Source organism: Protopterus annectens, chromosome 8.part0 (genome assembly GCF_019279795.1).
Source record: "Protopterus annectens isolate FY-2018-M chromosome 8.part0, PAN1.0, whole genome shotgun sequence".
NCBI lineage: Eukaryota > Metazoa > Chordata > Ceratodontiformes > Protopteridae > Protopterus > Protopterus annectens.
The window spans coordinates 1,163,779,616-1,163,799,515 of NC_056741.1; the positions used below are offsets into that span (position 1 = coordinate 1,163,779,616).

At 42.2% G+C, this 19,900-nt stretch overlaps 1 protein-coding gene across 1 annotated transcript in view; it reads left to right on the forward strand.

Annotated features, from left to right (window-relative positions):
* Nucleotides 1-19,900, forward strand: part of CFAP70 (cilia and flagella associated protein 70) — a 1,838,232-nt gene that overhangs the window by 1,074,546 nt on the left and 743,786 nt on the right. Inside the window, exon 15 of the mRNA XM_044079382.1 lies at nt 18,866-18,991. Within this exon, the coding sequence (XP_043935317.1) occupies nt 18,866-18,991 (126 nt within the window). The remainder of the gene's footprint in view (nt 1-18,865; nt 18,992-19,900) is intronic.

Below are 19,900 nucleotides of genomic sequence, written 5' to 3' on the forward strand. Positions count from 1 at the left end.
GTTAATGTGAAGTTGTTAAATCTCGCCGTTTATTCTCACTGATGGGTTCGGAGCTGATCCCCGGCTCCGACACAGCCGATAGCAAGCTCAAGGTTTGCCAGTAGATTGAGACCAAGCCCCTTATCCCACAATGCACTGCTGGAATTACCTCAGATCTAGTTTTGCCGCAGCAAGAGAGATCTCGGTGTTCCAGTTAGCTCGGACCATTTTAGAAACAAATTAACAACAAGTCTATAAAAAAGTTTTCTTTTTTGTTTAATATATATATAGTGTGTGTTAGTACTATTATATTTACTCTCTAGATAGTAGAAATAGTTTAAAAGTTAGGGCCTTGTTGGCTTCTTAGTTTGTGTGGGCCTTAAGCCCCTTTTTCTCTACTATTAATCTTTATTATAGTCAGTTTTTTCTGTGGGCCTCTTAGCCCTATATTTGTATCTATATTTTTTGTTCAAATATATATATATATACTGTTATAGTTAGTGCCCAGTTTGGGCTTAGTTGTTGTGTATCTAATTTACTGCTTTTTTCACTTAACTATGCTGGATGATAGGGAGAAATCCCATCCCAAATCAGGTTTCAGAAAATACCCAGATTGTGGGCAGAAAATGTCTGTTACTGACGGACACATTCAATGTGTCTACTGTCTGGGGGCTAAACACCTCCAAGACACCTGTAGCATTTGCCACTCCTTTTCTTCAAGAGTTCTCTTGGAGAGAAGGAGGAAATGTATAGACAGGGGATTGCTACAGCAATCTTTTTCAGAAGTCTTGAGTAGCCATGAGGGTGCTAGTACATCATCCAAATCCTCGAAATCCAAGTCTTCAGATAAGGTCTCAAAAAAGGCTAAGATTTCAGAAGGAGGGTCATCAGTTTCACAGTCATCAAAACCGAGTGTACCTTTGATTCGGAGCCAGTTCTCAGTATTGGAGCTGGTCTCTGAAGTTCCTTCTTCACCTCTGCTCCAGTCAGCACCTTCGGTGCATTCAGCCAAGTCTTCAGTCAGCCTTTCAGATTTGGATATGGATTGGCTAGTGCAGAAGCTTTTACAGGCACCAGGACTTGCCAAATTGTTGTCGGCCCCGACCAGCTCATCGGTACCGAAGACCATGGAACCGGACTTGTCTACTCCTCCTCCGAGCCATACTGGACTCTCGGAGCCGAAGGAAATTGAACCGATGGTGGTCAAACCCTTGGAGCCGATACTCACACTGGTGTTATTGGCTCCATCTGCTCGGATGTCCTCGGCACCGACCGAGGACTCTAGGAGCCGACGCTCTCCCGTCGAGTCCGGGGAGGATAGTAGCACCGACTTGTCGGTGCTGACTCTTCCTCTCGGGGCTTCGGCTCGGATGAGCTCGGCTCCTACCTCGGGCTTGGAGCCCAGGGTTTTGGTGCGGGAGGATCGGACGGTACTCCCGGGTCCGTCCACTCCTTCTTGTTGGAGCCATGGTGCCTTCGATGCTATGAGGAGAGTTTTTTCTCCAAAGACAACATCAGCATCGGTTCAGCTTTCCCTGTCCCCTCAAGCTCCTGTGTCTGCCTCTTCATCTACCGATCCCTCTAAGCTTAGAGACCCCGAGCCTCCAGTACCCCCACAGGGCATCCCCTGCTCTTCTGAGACCTCCTCAGATCCCCCCACTGAGGATGTGCCCAGGAAGAGACTGTGCAAGAGGAGGCACTTAGACTCCCCACAGGAGTCCTTGACATCTGACATGGACTTAGATGAGTCAGAAGGGTCCCCTCGATCCCCCTCTGAGGATATCTCCTTTGCAGAGATACTAGAGATCCTTAGTCAGAGGGGTGATAGGCAGTGCAAGACCCCTACTGAGGATGAGTCCATGCTCTTGAAGGCTTTTGGGTCTCAACCTTCCACTTCTTGGGTGTCTCCGCCTTATGACGAGCTCATGGAACTGATCTCTCGTAAGGCGTGGGAGTCACAGGAGGCCATGGAACCTGTCCCCCGTAGACCCAATAAATTCATATCTGCCCCAGTGGACAAGACATTTTTGACAAAAGGAGTGCCTGTTGATGCCATGGTGGTAGCTGCAGCCACCAAAAAGGAAGTATCTGAGACATCCTCTTCTATCGATCCCCCTAACAGAGATTCTAGGGTTATGGATAGATATGGGAAGCGCATGTTTAGTTCAGCAACCTTTTCTCTGCGATCACTAAACTACTTAACCCATTTTACAAGACTACAGAGAGATCTCCTGAAAGAGCTAGGAGATACTCTCCAGGCTACGGTAGCTGCAGGAGTGGCTGACAAAGTCAACGCCCAGATCGCTACCCTAAACTCAGTAGTGAACTCGTCCATGCGTCTCATATCATATGTAGCTGATGGTTCGAGTAGAGCCGCTAGTTCGGGCATTGCTCTTTGAAGACAAGCCTGGATGCTTCTCTGTTCCTTTGCGGAACCCTTTAAGTCTTCCTTTATTAATACCCCATTTGATGGCTCATCACTGTTTGGGCCCAAAGTAAAGGAAACTTTAACCAGGTGTGAGCAGGAAGGCAAGACCTTATCTGCCATTGGGGTCCGTTTTTCCACCCCTACTCAGCCCCTACCCCAAGGGCCCTAGGGGGGAAAAAATGTAGTTCTGAAAAACTCAGGCAGCCTTTCAGGACACACGTGGAGAAACCCCCTCTAGAGGCAGAGGAGGGGGTTATAATGGAAGATGCCACCCCCGTGACAGAGGGGGTCCGCAGCAACAGGGTGACAGGGGTCAGTTCTCCAGTCAGTCCTACCAGCGCCTCTGAAAGGGGGCCTGACTGTTCGGCTCTGGAGGCAGTCAGGGGTCACTTGTCTTTGTACCCAGAAGCCTGGCTAAATATAACTTCGGATACTTGGGTACAAAGCATAATTTCCAGAGGATATTTCATACCGTTCTTCACCCCTCCCATTCCTTTAAAGAAAATCCCAGATGTTCCACCCAATCTCAGGGAACAAGCAATCGTAGAGGTCCGCAGATTGCTAGAAAAAAAGAGTCATCCAACCAGTCCCAGCAGACCAAGTTAGATTCAGAACCTACTCAAGATTCTTTTTGGTACCAAAGAAAACAGGGGACTGGAGACCTATCTTGGACCTCAACAGACTCAACCAGTTGATAAAGAAAGAGAAGTTCCGAATGGTCATGCTTCAGTCTATTCTTCCCTTCTTAGGGAAAGATGATTGGATGTGCTCCATAGATCTCAAGGACGTGTACTATCACATAAAGATGAACAGACGCTCCAGAGATCATCTGCGCTTCTGGCTGGGAGCCAATCATTACCAGTTTCGAGCCCTGCCCTTTGGTCTCACTACAGCCCCCAGAGTGTTCACCAAATGCATGGCAGTGGTCACGGCTCACCTGAGGCATCTAGGCTTCCAGGTGTTTCCATACCTAGACAATTGGCTCCTCACCACTACCACCAGGCATCAATTGACCCAGGCAACACAATACACTCTGACACTCTGCCATCAATTAGGCATTACAATCAACTTCAAAAAGTCTGCCTTATTGCCATCTCAGCATACAGTTTTTATAGGAGCAGAGTTAGATACCTCAACTACCACTCTGCGTCTCCCTATCGAAAGAGTCTCTCTTCTCCGCCAAAATGTCAGCTCACTGGTGTCGAAGAACAAAGCTACAGCAGCGTAGGTATTGAAAGTACTAGGTTTGATGGCGGCAGCAATCCTGGCTATTCCACTCGCAAGGATGCATATGCGAATTCTTCAGTGGCTCCTCTTCGCTCAGTGGTCTTACCAGAAACTACCAATGCACCATATGATTCTTATCACGGATTCTTGCAGGAAAGACCTTCTGTGGTGGTTGACGTCTCTTCATGTCACAATCGGAAGACCCTTTGTTCTCGCCCCCCAGTAGCCACTGTGACCACAGATGCTTCCCTGATAGAATGAGGGAGGGGACATTTTCAAGGAAAGACTGCCCAAGGCACATGGACAGATCAAGAATCACATCTGCATCAATGTTCTGGAGTTGAGAGCAGTACTTCTGGTGTTGCAGTACTTTCAGGACTCTCTGCCTCTAGGGACTCTTGCAATTCAGACCGACAACATGTCAGTAGTCTGGTACGTGAACAAGCAGGGCGGAACCAAGTTCTACCCCCTTTGTCGAGAAGCCCTCAGGGTCTGGGAATGGGCTGTGTCGTCCCAGCGTTTTCTGTTAGCAACGCACATCCCCGGGAAATTCACCGTGATAGAGGACAAGCTAAGCAGGGCAATATTACTCCCTCACGAGTGGTCTCTCAAACAACAGGTTGCAGAGTTGATTTTCCGCAAATGGGGCCAGCCTTGCTGCGACCTTTTTGCCAGCCACATCAGTTTAAAATGCAGAAGCAACTTTGCCTTAATACCATCTCCCGGTCATCCCCAGAGAGACGCACTTTTACACGATTGGCCCCCCGGGTCTCCTTTATGCATTTCCACCCTTCCCATTAATACCCAGATTTTTACAAAAAGCAAAATCACTGGAAAGGACTGTTATACTCATAGCCCCCTACTGGCCTTGACAGATTTGGTTTCCGTTTCTCCACCACCATCATCTGTTGGAAGATCCATGGATCCTGGACCCAGTTTTTGGACCTTCTGACTCACCCGTCAGGGGATCTTCCTCCTTCTCTGTAGTCCCTCAAACTGACTGCTTGGCTAATCCACTTCCCCTAATTGCCAGGCTTCATTCAATTTCAGAAGATACAAGACAGATTCTTTTGTCTTCTCACAAGCCATCTACCAGGAAATTATATGGCAGTAATGGAAAAGGTTCTCAATTTGGGCCAACGCACAGAACATTGACCCTTTCCAAGCTCCGCTATCTTCGATCTTAGAATTTCTAACACAGAATTCCAAGGAAGGGACAGCAGCTGCTACAGTTTGAGTTTGGTTAGCTGCTTTCTCAAATTTTTACGTTGGTCTTGGTGGCTCAAATATTATGACCCATAAATTATCTAAAACCTTCCTTAAAGGTGTTCTTCATATTAGACCTCCAATCAAAATTCCCTTTTCTCCCTGGGATTTAAACCTTATGCTGTCTCAAATTATTCGTCCCCCTTTTGAACCAGTATCTTCTTGTGATTTAAAATTTTTATCTTGGAAAACAATATTTCTTGTGGCCATTAGTCTGCCCGCAGTGTGTCAGAACTTCAAGCATTATCTATCAGATCACCCTGCATTATCTTCCATCCTGATAGAGTATCTCTCAGAACAAACCCCTCATTTTTACCTAAAGTCTGTTCTGAGTCAAATATCAATCAGGTCATTGAACTGCCAGTCTTTTTCCCCAACCACTCAAGCAAATTGGAATATATGCTGCACAAACTTGATTTTCACAGACAGCTCAGATTTTATGTTGACAGAACTAAGGATATTAGGAAATCAGACCAACTTTTTGTATCCTTCTCAGAAGCAAGAAAAGGCTATCCAGTGGCTAAAACAACTTTATCTAAATGGTTATCTGATTGTATATACTTTGTTTATGAAAATATGAGCACGCCTTTAACACACAGACCAAAAGCTCATTCTACCAGAGCTGTCTCTATCTCTTCTGCCTTTCAAGCTAAATTGCCCCTTGACAATATTTGCACTGCAGCCACTTGGTCTAAGCCTCATACCTTTATCACACATTACAAAGTAGATAGGGCTTCAAGGGACAGGTCTTCCTTTGGTTCTATGGTGCTGAAGAACATACTCCCATGAGCCACCCAAGGTTGAGGGTGCTAGGGACGCTACCCATCAGTGAGAATAAACGGCGAGATTTAACAACTTCACATATAGAAGTTATGTACTTACCATAACGTTCCATGTGAGTTGTTTATCTCGCCTTTATTCTCACGTCCCTCCCTCCTTTCCCCTCCTGGCTGACTATTGACTTAGAGGCTAGTACCATCCTGGTTATTCGATATTTCTTCTTCCCCTTTGGGAAGTGTTCTTTGTATGTATATCTCTGTGAGAGAGGGGAGCTTTGAGCAGCCTATCTGTCCCTGGAGGAGTGGTTTCAGCCCAGAAGTTAGTAGTTTATTGGCCATTTTTGGCTAATTTCTATCTCTTTCACTTCCCTGCTATAAAAACCTCATTTGCACAGTTATTACACTTGTATTCTGCTCAGCAAGTGCCTTCCAGGTGTTCTGCAGAGTCTACAGCAGCAGAGAGACAAAAGAGTGACTTTGGAGTGATTAAGTATCACTTTTCTGCTTTTCTTGCTGTCTTAACTAATTCTGCCTAAAACGCCAGTTTTTTTAGCGAATCTGTGATTTAAAAAGTTTATTATTATATACAACTCCGCACAGCTCCTCGTGGTGTCCTGCAGAGTGATACAGACAACAGAAAGACCCAAGAGAGACTTTTCTAGATTTAAGTATTTTTTTTCTCCGACTGCCTTTTCCTACCTAAAAATCGGATTTCTAACTGATCTGTGCTTTAAAAAGTTTAAATTGCATTTGCCTTCTGCTTTTTACAGTTTTTGCACTTGTTTTATATCAATTTAAGTCATTTTTGTATTGTATAACTGTTGTAGGCTACACACTAAAGTGCGCTAGCCTGTTTATAGCATTTACAGTGTTTTCTGTGTGTTTTTCTGCTGTTTCCTGAAAAAAAAAATTCTCTTTTCCCGCCTTTGCTGAACTAGATTAGTCCAGATTTCAGGTTTTGCTGAATTCCAGACTGTGGTATAGTTTCCTGTGTTGCTCATATCCTTACTTGGATAGGAGGAAGCTTCTCTGTTCACCAGTGAGAGTGGGGAGCTTTGAGCAGCCTATCTGTCCCTGGAGGAGTGGTCTCAGCCCTGAAACTAGTAGCTTATTGGCCGTTTTGGGTCAATTCCTATCTCTTTCAGTTTCCCTGCTTTAAAACCCGCATTTGCATGGTTTTGCACCAGTATACAACTCTGCACAGCTCCTCGTGGTGTCCTGCAGAGTGATACAGGCAACAGAAAGAACCAAGAGAGACTTTTCCAGATTTAAGTATTTTTTTCTTTGTTTTTTTGCTCCGACTGCCTTTTCCCACCTAAAAAGTGAATTTCTAACTGATCTGTGCTTTAAAAAGTTTAAATTGCATTTGCCTTCTACTTTTTACAGTTTTTGCACTTGTTTTATATCAATTTAAGTCGTTTTTGTATTGTATAACTGTTGTAGGCTACACACTAAAGTGTGCTAGCCTGTTTATAGCATTTATGTTTTCTGTGTGTTTTTCTGCTGTTTGCTGAAAAAAAAAAATTCTCTTTTCCCGCCTTTGCTGAAATAGATTAGTCCAGATTTCAGGTTTTGCTGAATTCCAGACTGTGGTTTAGTTTCCTGTGTTACCGATATCCTTACTTGGACAGGAGGAAGCTTTTCTGTTCACCAGTGAGAGTGGGGAGCTTTGAGCAGCCTATCTGTCCCTGGAGGAGTGGTCTCAGCCCCAAAACTAGTAGCTTATTGGCCATTTTGGGTCAATTCCTATCTCTCTGTTTCCCTGCTTTAAAACCTGCATTTGCGCAGTTTTGCACGATTTTGCGCATAGAGCAGCATCGGACAGCACCGCTTAAACGGGTTTAAACTATTCCCGGCTCCACAAAGTCTGCTCTTCACATTTTCCCTTAGAACTGTTCTAAATCTCAAAGTAAGCACTCTATTTTCATTCTAAAGCCCTGCAGTTGCTCGTATAAGTAATCTTATAAGTAAGCACAAATAAACTAAAGCACTACACCCTCTTATACTCCCTTTAAGTACTTGGCTCCTTATTGGTCCTTTTTGATCAGTCAAAAAGTAGTTCCTTATACTATTCTGGCATGTCCAAAAGTCAGTTTTGGGTTTACTCTCCAGTACAGCTGGTGAATCTGGGAATCTTGAGGCAATGTTACAACTGCCTTATGTACACAGACCACCCTCTCCTCCTCCCAACAAGCTCAAATATATGTGAGATATGCAACTATATAGCCAAACTGAGCTCTCTCAACCCCGTACTGGCGCAGTCAGTCAGGAGGAGAAGGTAACCACACACACCACAAATCCAGTCTCACATAGACCTAGCGCACCAGCAAATCAAACACATAAACACACAAAAACATACTCGGAGGCTCTAAATAAAAATCTGCCCAAGCAGCAGAGACCTCCAAAGCAGACATCCAAGCAACCGCTACCCCACAACAATACCCACGTATCACATAGTTCACAAAGTCAGTGTGCCACACAGTCACAGCCCTTAAGGCTAAACAACACACCTAATACACTTGTAATAGGTGACTCTATTGTCAGACACACTGACGTCCCACTCACCAGGCTGAACAAGGAGAAGGTCACTGTAAGCTGCCTGTCGGTGCCAGGATCCACCACATAACACAAGCACTCAGGTCACTCCAAAGCAAGTACAAATATGACTCCATCATTGTCCATGCTGGTGTGAATGACCTGAGACGTACCTCCCTGGACTACATGAAAAGAGACATAGAGGAGCTCTCTGATCATGTAGCCCAGGCCGGTATGACCCTGACCTTGAGTAGCATCTTACCCTCACCAAGAATGATGCCACAGTATAAAGACAAAATGATCAATTTTAACAATTGGCTACAGTATTGGTGTCATTCAAAGGGGATCCAGTGTCTGTCAGCCTGGGATGACATGCTCGACAAGCCACATTGCTTTGCTAGGGACAGCTTGCACCTGTCAACCCTGGGCTTTTGAATATTGGCTAAGACTCTTGCCACCCCCATAGTGCCTTTTTTAGGCAAGGCTCAAAAGACAAACCCAACTCCATAGACAACATAAGGAAAAAGAAACTAAGGGTAATGCTGCTCAACGCCAGAAGTCTAAACCTCAAGATGCATGCACTCAAGGCTCTCCTCAGTATGGAGAATATCGATATCTGTGCAGTAACAGAAACCTGGTTCAAGGCTCCCGAGAGCACCCCAGCACTACCAGGTTATACCTCATACCATGCTTTTCAGCCCCAAAACTCGGACCGAACCTCAAAAGGAGGGGGAGTATCCATATTCATCAAAGATACCCACACCTCCAGGTTAGTGGCTCTGCACAAAGCATCAGAGACCATCCATGTGCAACTAACAGTGGGCAAAACTGCCTTTCAGTTTGTAGCCTGCTACAGACCACCCTCCCAAACTCAAGAACCCCACTCAGCTTTCCTGAGAACACTGGAGAATATGAAGGTCTCTCCCAACACCATCATATTGGGTGACTTCAACTACCCAAACATAAACTGGGAGCACTACTCAAGCCCCAACACCCTTGCCCAACGGTTCCTAGAATTTATAAACTCAAATGCTATGGAACAACTTGTCACCACTCCCACAAGGGGGGAAAACATATTGGACCTGATCATCACCAACATGGGGACTCTATATTCCATACCAGAGGTATACCCCTCATTGGTAAGATCTGACCGTAAATTAATCTCACTGGACATCCATGTCCCGTCCCCACCCCCAGCCAAGGAAACCACGGTGAAGAACTTCTCAAAAGCAAACTTCACACTTCTCAAAAGCAAGATGGAATCCTTCAAAGCCCTCGGGCCAGTGGAAAATATGGCTCAAACCACAGAATCCTTTACAAACGCAGTCTATGGACACCTACAGGAATGCATGGATCGTGCTATCCCAAATAAAACCAAGGCTCACTCCTCCAAAGGCAGGATATCTTTCTGGTGGACTCCAGCCATAAATAAGTTATACAACAGAAGGCGGAAGCTACTACATGATAGAGCAAAATCCCAAAAAGGGAAGGCATCTCTGATCAGTACTAGCAAGAAACTATGATCCCTCATAAAATTATCTAAGGCCAGCTTCGAAAGAAAAAATTGCACAAGACACTAAAGATAATCACAAGGCCTTCTTTAGTTATGTCAGGAGCCTGGGTGGCAACTCCCAGATATGCTCTGAGTTAGTGCAAAATGACAAAAAATACACTGAACCCTCAGACATTGCCAACATCCTGGCAGACAGGTTCAGTGCAAACTTCTCCCCCCCTTCCACCCCAAAAGAGCAAATGTCTATCCCAACAGAGTGTAGCCTCCCTGACATCACAGATGCACAGGTGAGAGCTGCCTTCTCCAAAGCAAAAAACACAGCATCAATGGGACCGGACGGTGTCCCGGGCTGCGTCTTACATGAGCTCCAAGAAGAACTGAACCCTCACATAAAGTCACTGTTCAATCTCAACCTTACTACAGGATATGTACCCATGGAATGGCGTGCAGCAACAGTGGTCCCACTCCACAAAGGTGGTGCCACAATGGACCCCGGAAACTATCGCCCTATAAGCCTGACTAGCCCGGTCTGCAAAGCTATGGAGCGTATCATCATGGAACTCATAAACAAAGATATTGGGAACCTCCAAACACTGGATCCTACCCAATTCGACTTTATTAAGGGCAGATCTTGCCCCTTGAACCTGGTCGACTTCTTTGAAGCAGTCACCAAGGCCATAGATGAAGGGAAGGTAGTCCACACAGCCTACCTGGACCTCGCAAAAGCCTTTGACACAATACCCCACTCGGGCATCATAAATAAGCTCACCAGCTTAAATATCAACCCCTATGTCACAAGATGGGTTGCAAAGTGGCTCAGGGATAGAACCCACATGGTCAGAATTGCAGGTGCCATGTCAGACTCTAAACCAGTTGCAAGTGGCGTCCCACAAGGCTCAGTCCTGAGACCTCTGTTGTTCAGTATATATTTCTCTGAGGTACAGGCTAACACGGGAGGACTATGGCTGACCAAGTTCGCAGATGACTGCAAACTGGGTGCCATAATCGACTCACCGACTGACACAAGCATCCTCCAAAAGGGGTCTCACAGAGATGGATAACTGGTGCCAGAGCCATGACCTAAAGCTAAATGCCAAAAAGTGCATAGTCATCCCCTTTGGGAAAAACAAAGTGCCCACAAATTACCACATAGGTGGTAATCCATTAAGTACGGAAGAAGTAATTAGGGATTTGGGGACCCAAGTAGATAGCAATCTCTCCTTTGACAATCACGTTGCCAAAGTGGTTAGAAAGACCTTCTATATAGCCCACCTTATCACAAAAGGGTTCACATCTAGATCAAGAGAGGTCATTGTGCCCCTCTACTCATCACTCATCAGGCCCATAATTGAATACAATGCCCCATTTGGGATGTACCTTACCCGACACCTGCAGCAACTGGAAAGACCCCAAAAGTACCTCACCAAGAGGATCAAGGGACTCACACAGATGCCCTACGCAGTTAGGCTAAAGAAATTCCAGCTCTACTCAGTTGCTTACCGCCTACTCAGAGGCGATCTGTGCCGGACGTATAAAGCCATGTCCAAACCAGAATTAATGGACATGCTCCACCTCAGGAAATCCAAATCCCTTAGAGCTACACGCTCCAGGGACTTAAACTTCAGCACAGAAATAAATAGGACATGCTGGAGGGACAGATTCATATCCCAGAGGCTCCCCTCACTCTGGAACAAAATCCCAATCCATGTTAGGCAGAGCCCCTCAATGACCCTCTTCAAGAGAAATCTTGACGAGTGGATGGGAGATCATAGGTTTACCCATGGGATCTCTTCTGTGTCCCTACTAGACAGCGGCACAGTAAACTAACCTTAAAAGGGCTATCTTCTGTGACCTACTATACAGAGGCACAGTCAACTAATCTAAAAGGGTGGCAAAAGCCAAACACACTCTGGCTAGGCTTATAAATGCCCTAGGGCAGATAGCCTAGTATCAACCTATGAACCTATGAGCCTATATAAGAGGGTATGTATATGTTGTATATATATGTATATACTGTTATTCGCTGCAAACAAGATCTGAGGTAATTCCAGCAGTGCATTGTGGGATAAGGGGCTTGGTCTCAAGCTACTGGCAAACCTTGAGCTTGCTATCAGCCGTGTCGGAGCCGAGGATCGGCTCCGAACCCATCAGTGAGAATAAAGGTGAGATAAACAACTCACATGGAACATTATGGTAAGTACATAACTTCTATTTATGGGAACAAGTGTTTTGGTATATTGGCAAGCTAGAAGGACATTAATGCCCGTGCTTGAAACATTTGTATGTATATATGTATGTATGCTCTGGACTAGACTTCCCATACATGTCAAGCAGAGCACCTCAATGGCCCTCTTCAAGAGAAATCTTGATGAGTGAATGGTTACCTTCTCAGGATTGTCCTTCCTTGAAACCCCGAGGTTCCTTTTAGAAAAGTTTGAGAATCTATCCCAAATGTTGAATCATATGAAAATAGGAAACATTGGATATGAAAGTTATGTGCATACCATAACAATAGATTTATGTAGCCTCATTTTTGTCCAGTTCAACATCCCTCCCTCCCTCCTTCCCCCTTCCAAATTGTCATCTGCACGCTTCTCATATTTGTACTGGCCTCGACCAAGACCTTGTCTGTTTGAGATCAAATTTTCCAGCTTGACAGTCTGAGTAAGCTGTTAATTTTACATTTTAATAGCAGTTCTTATACTTATCAAGTTATTTTTTTTTCTCTCTCCCCCCATGGAACAGGAACCATGTAAAGTTCAAAGTGTAAAGTGAATGGAGTCAGCTGCATTGCACCTCCCCTTAGGACACTAACCATGCAGCATCCACAGTTGCTTTTTCTTTTAAGAGGAGTGCTCTGGACATTTATTTACTTATTTATTTTTTTAAAGTTAAAATAATACCAGATTTCATTGTTTTAAAAATAAATGGCGGATATGTGCCCCTAGAAGAACAGTGCCCTAAGTAGCTCCAGGTTCAGATAAGCAGAAAGCCAGCTGTGGGAGCAAGATACTTTTTTACCCATTTTTCTATGGATACTGCAGATGGGTGGTATGGGGACATGAGGCACTGTTGCTGTCCTTTAGCCTCAAAAATGAGCAAACATAACAGAAAACTCTCATGAAGATACCCTTCTGTAATGTGAGTGAATTAAATAACCTAATAAAGAAACAGAATCCTAAGATGTGTTAATATTCATAGGTGTGACATTGTCTCTAAGAAATTCACCTTTCCTCCATCAAACATAATAAGGTAGTAAAACTAGTATATGAGGAGATATACTTCTATTCCTACCATGATGGTAAAAGAAGGGGAACATATATCAATTTATTCTGGTATCCCAGACTGACTGTTGTGATTTGTCTAATCTGTTGAACAGGCTTACTTTACTTAAAGTGGGGATTAATTGTTTATCATTGCAAGCTTTGTCTGTCTACTGAGCCAGGATCCCAGAAATCAGACAAAAAAAAAATGACAAAAATGGACAGAGATGTACTGTTTATCAATGGCGATTGAAAGACAATCACCCTTGGAACTAGTTCACGGCGTTATAATTTAGGAGGAAAGATGAGAAATTCACAATCATCTTTGCTGACTTGATGGCTTGACAGGTACCTGACTTAAAGCTACACCAACAGGAGAAGGACTCACCACTATTCATACCTCATGGCTAATATACCAGCATGGATATAATGCTGATATTTGTTGAAAATGCCAACCTTATAAATGGATTTCCAATCCAGTCTATATGCTTATCAGAGCTGAAGATGGCATCCTGAACTTCTGATTTTCTAGATCCTTGTTTCCCTACAATCCTGGTCCTTCAGCAGTTTTTTTTTTTCTTTTTTACTACCAGAATTCATGATTTGCAAAGTGGTTGGAGAATTTGGTGCCAGGGATTTTCTCCATGACTCTTTTTCTGTTGGTGGGCACTATTTATAGTTGGGTATCAGCAGCATAGTGCTATGGGTTTTCTTGTTAAGGGATATGTTCAGATATACTAGAAGGACCTTTGTGAAACCCCACAACACTGACAAAAACTGCTAAAATGTTTTCAGTCACTGCAAGCACACCATGTCCCTGGTATTGTTGTAGTTATAAATCAAGCAAAAAACAGATCCTGTTATGGATAGCTGCACAAAAGTTGAGATCTGTGTATACAAAATATTTTAAAGAAGAACCAACACATTTCTTCTTCTTCTCATTTTAAGCCTTGATGTTGAGAATTACATTGACTGTGTCCTTTTCTCTTCATGGCTTATTAATCAGCAATATCTTCATGGGTTTTATGGTCCAAGTCAAGGTGACAAGTCAGTCTCTCCTGCCTTGTCAATGATAAGAAACACTAGGCAGGGTTGGTATTTATTGCTATTGCTTTTTACTGTATAATTGGTGTTTATGGCCTTGATTCTGATACATTATGGCTTTTTGGAAATACAGATATAATCCATGTATCCTTTCTTGTTTGTTTTTCCTAATGAGCTATCTTCGTACATGAAGAGGGTCTTGCATGTGGAACACAGCATGACATGGCCAATAGTAAAACTAGGACTGGCACAGAGGCTGCAAGTAACTGAATATATATTCATTCCATTGTTCTTCATATGGCTCAGAAAGGCCTATGAGAGGGGAACTCGGCTTCCCCTAATTCAGCATTGTACTACCTTACAGCTTAATATTTTTCTTTACTGATTTCCTTCTAATTACATTGAGTTGTGAACGTTTTTAGAAAAGAAGTTAGAAAAGGAGGAGCTGTCTTAAGGCTGATCCAATTCTCCAAGCATGTTGGAGCTCCACTAGAACAGTGATAACATTCACTTGCAAGCAAAACTCACTGCAGTTCTTTTAACTCAAAATATGAACTCTAGGTTAAACATATACAGGTAATACTTTTGAAGAATGGAGAAGCAGAGGCCAGAGATATTAGGTGTAGATCCTTCATGGAGAAGAAATTAAATATTCTTTCAAAACAGATGTTCAACTACCTTCATGTAGTAGTTTTTTTCTCAAGGCTGCCACAAGTCTTTATCACAGAAAGCTTTCAGAGTGGTGACACTTATCCAGGGGTGCAGAATTGGAGCATGGCCCCAATAAAATAATTCTTCCTTATGGTTCAGTGCTGTCGAATCCAGAATAATGTCCTTTGAATTCCTCTGGTGCAACTGTAAAGTTAGGTTTGATGTGCATCCTACTGTTGCTCAGAGTAGTTGATTTGTTTTTGTTCCACACTGAAATGCTTGACAAGGGCTTTAACAGGTACTTTCTCAAACCTAAAAATGTTAACACCATCTCTTTCCCTGTTAGCCTAATTGCTGGAGATGTTGTCTACCTGAGTACTCTAAGATTGTTGGAGGGGAAGAAAGTTCAGCAATCATCTGGTGCAACTTTTGTGTCTGAATACTATTAATTTTAGCAGATATCTTTTCTTTTTGGCCCTATGGAACCTTAGGTGATGGGATAAATTTGAAAAGCAATTTTAGTCATCCATTCTTCTGTTATAAAAAGGACATCACAACAAATGAAAATCACAGCAGGTTCCCAATAAAAAAGTGCAGGCCTGCTGATGCAATTTTATAATATTGGACAGATGGATAACATGGAGTCCTTCCTCATTGTAATGGCTATGAAAGCTCAACCAGTTGGAGAATGATTGCCCTTGTTTGTGGCATAGAAGGGACACTACTAATGGGTCCTGTAAAAGACATGTTTAAGTATTTTATTCCTAACACTTATTATGACTGCTGTGGATGGACAGGATTACCTTATTTGTCCTTATGGTGTCCTATTCTTCTTGTGTTGGCCAACTGTTGTAATGTTGTTACATGCAGGGATATTGCCAGCAGAGAGTGTAGCTGCTTTAAATACATTTTCTGAGACTACACACAGCCCATTGCCTTTTTTTTTTTTTCATTGTACTCTTTTTTTCCCTGCCGAAAATCAAAGGGCTCTTCACCCCTGCATTTTTCCCTGACACCAGTGTGCTGCTAATGAGTCCAGAATTCATCTGACATCAAATTAATTCTGTCTTGTTGGCTGCAACTCTCTGGTTAATGGAAGGATGTACACAGAATGGGGTGTGGTTCTTTCCCTTTAGTTATTTTCCATCACTTGAAGGAACTAAATTTGATATTGATTTAAGAGACTTCTGCCTTATAAAACTCAACATTCATTCACTGCACTTTTCATAGTGGGTGACAGCAGCATTATGTAATGCTGTTCTCCATTTCTTCTCTTCAGAATGTCCAAGCTTTTGAAATGAATTTGGCATAGTGATCTCTTCTGAAAACGGTGTTGCTTTTGATGCCTTCTGTAGAGGAATACAGGTTTTACTTGCTGTTTCCTGGTAATAGCATATAGAGTAAGTTAATGTCCTTAGTTTTTTCTCATATAAATCTTACTTTCAATTCAAAGGGCTTTATTAGTCCAAATGATTATCTTGACTGATATATGTTCACTTTAATGCCTGTGTGACTTTATTTTAAAGGAGTGTGTACTCTATTCTAACATATGGGATATTGAGATGCATGACTAGGCTTAAAATGGCCCTTGTCATCATTAGCCTAGTAAACACCTATGAACCTATATGTGCAAAAGACAAAAAAGATTGAGCTTTCCATTATGGCTACATATTGAGTAACAGTTTAATTCTAGCTCTTCCAGTGTGAAAACAGAAACTTAGCAGAGAAGGCCAGTAGACTTGTGTTTATGGGAAAATTTCAGTAACTTGCTAATAAGTGTACTACCTAGATGCCAGGAAAAAAGAAATACAGAGGACCTAGAAAAAAAATCAGCTACAAAAAGTGAGGAAGAAACACTGAATGGGAAAAGTTCTTCAAGTTTTCAGAAAAAGCAATGCAATCTCCAGACATGAATTCCAGTAACCTACAGGGAAGATATAAGACAACTGCACACAGACCCAGTTAAAATAAACAAAACACTGATGGAGCATATCAACATAAACAACAAAAGGTTGGAAAAATGGAAGGAGCTTTAAACACGTATTCAGATGAGGTAATAAAGCTGCAAAACTCAGAGATCAAAATGAAGAAAAGGCTGGCTGAATGTGAGACTGCTCAGGAAGAGATGTTTCAAAAAAATAATAGAATTAGAGGGCAGAGCATGTAGGGAAAACTTGAGATTTTCAGTTATACCAGAGAAGCTGGAAGGAACAGACTGCATTAATTTATGAAAGCACAAATAAGCAACTGGACTGGTATTCCACAGCAGGAGCTGTTAGTTGAAAGGGCACATTGTGTGTATGCTCCAAACCTGGCTATGAGAAAGCTCTAGACCAGCAGGAAGACTTGATTGTGACAGGACAAAGTACTAAAAGTGGAAGACAGCAGAGTGTTTGTGGAGAATGATTACTCACTGTACACCCGACAGAAGAGGAGCAAAGTTATTGCACTGTTCAAGGAATGTTGAGAAGCAGGTATGAGATTCGAGCTGCTGTACCCAGCTGTCCTCAAGGCATTCTTCCCTAGAGGGACACAATCATTTTTTGATGAAGTATATGCTAAGGAGGAAATACAAAAGTTTGTCCAACAAAAAGTAGGCTGTGAAACAAGGAGATTCTGCTTCTTGTTCTTCTGGTAGTAAAAGACAACAAATATTTTGTTTTGCAGAGGTGACAACTAAGGCTTATTGTACACAAAATCATGTGGCCAATACCTCCAAGTAAGAGTTAGTTTCAGTGATTGCATTTATTGTAATACTGCACTGCTACGTATAGAAGTTACTGTATAGTTTTGTGTGTTAGTGCTTGATTTGTCTTGTCAGATCTCAGTAGTTGGGACATAATAGTTGTGTAGGCGTTCTGCCTTTATTAATTTCTCTAAAAGTTTTGGGTTTCTAATACCTTAATTGTGCCCCACTCCTAAGCCATGGTAAGATTACAATTCATGAAATTAGTATTGTTTCAGTCTTTGGTGTTAGCCAAGAGTGCTCTTCACTCCACCCACAATGTACCCAGAATTGCCTCATTTTGCAGTTCCCACAGGGTTACATGCATTAGCAGCATATTTAAGTGTGACTGTAAATTCTTTTTTATTAGTCCTGCTACTCTTACTACTATTGAAACTGCCTGGGTATCTTTCTTCCACATTGCTGTAGTTTATGCTTACAAATCCTGGTATTTTATGATTTTTTTATCTCTCAGTAGGTAATTACTATAATCACTGGGTGTAGCAATTTCACTGATTAAAGTTATTTTTGTCATTTTTTTTGGACTACTATATTTAGTTTTGGTTTTCTTGCATCAATTTTTTTTTGGCTGTTGGCATTGGGTGATACCATGTGCTCAGACCTTCATCACTGTAGATAAATGCCTTGTGATTCATGTTTCTAGTGCTTCTCAGCTACTTCTATATTGTACTGTTTACACAATCCCGTTTGCTAGTCTTGCCACAATATTGTGCCTTCACTATACAGACCCTCAGCCATGGGCGTATCACATCCTACAATGAGATGTGCAGCTGTTTTCAGTTCTGTTTTAAAGGTCATGCATTTGTCTGTTTCTCTCACTTTTTAAAACTGACTTTGATCGTAAGTCAGTATGTATAACTAGATGATGGAAGAGTTGACCTACTTATCATCTGTGGAGGTTTTAAACACATATGCACAGAGTAAGAGGTGTGGCAACATTAGAGAAATTGCACTGAGGTGTGTAGGTTGTTGAAGATAGCAGCTACACTAAATAGGAGCTGCTACTCAGTAAATTGGTTGTAAGATTATGACTTTCTTTGCCTATCCTTCTGAGCAGTCTTTTGTTCACCATTTTGTGTATTGTCATATTTTAATTAATCAGACTGTTGTGGTTCATGTGATACTAAGCTATTTATAATACACATGCAGGACCATAATAGAAAGAAGACAGATGCCTAAAAGACTAAAATGAACCTCTGAATCAACATTTTTTTTTAAGAAAATGGCATGGGTATTTTGCTCATATTTTCATTTGAGGATGTTTTTGTAATGTTGCTGTAATTAGTGGTACACCTTTATGCTTAAACAAATGCAGGAAAAATGCATGTGTTTTGCTTTGTGCATGTTTGTAAGGGCATACAGATGAAAAATGTTAAAATGATATGTAGGCTTTGTGTTTGCTAAGAAATGTATTTTTCTCTTTCTCCAAACAAGACTCTTTCCATGGATGTGCCAGACCCTGTCCCACAGAGCTTTCTTGACTTAGCACAACTCAAACACTTTGCCCGGGAGGCTGAAATTAATGAAGACTTTAACCTTGCAGCCAAGTACTACAAAGAGGTCAGTGCGTATTTCATGTCTTTCCTTTTGGTTGTCATGTGTTTTAAATTCAGCTAAACTTGGTCCTTTGTTTGTGTGTATATTTGTGCCTGCATGGTTTGGGTACATGATATTAGAGCAGGGACTCTGTGAGTTGTATGAGATCAGTCTCTTAATGTTAAATCTTATTCAGTAAAATGTATTACATGCTGAGGATTGTTTTCATTGTTAGCATATGGAAATATAACCTGTTAATCCCTGAAGATCCTCTCATTCCATAAATATTTTTTATGAACTAGTAAGAAAGGCAAGGCCTTATATTTAAAATAAACAGTTCAGTAGTTTTTTTTACAAACACAAGCACTGAGCTAATAATAACATTGTCACATAGGATGTACTGTGTTTCCTGCTTATAAAAAAAGAACTACAGTACATCACTAAGTGGAGAAAAAAAGCATATGAGTGTAAACACCAGTGTGGCTTAATAACAAAACTAAAGACTGTACCATTTTTCTGATGTGTGCACATCTATGATTTAAACAGCCAACACATTTAAACTTACCTATATGATACCGAATTATAATTTTTAAAATGTCACTATGGAACATGAAAAAAATGAAAACGTTTCATAAATTAACAAATAAATGCTGGTATGAAAAAATTCTATGGGGAGACTGTATTCCCCTGCACTTTGTATGTGGTTGTCCTATCCTCCGGAGCTAGATCGTGGTCAAATGGGGCCCTAGGCATGATAATGGATTACCACACACACACACACACACACACACAAACACACAGCCATTCCAGTGTCTCATTACTTGGCTGTTTCTCCCCAGTTTCCATAAACACTGATCAGACCTGTCAGCGTGCATGCTATTTTCTCATTTACTTCTACAATGATTACAGATATTTGGATTTAATTTAAAACTT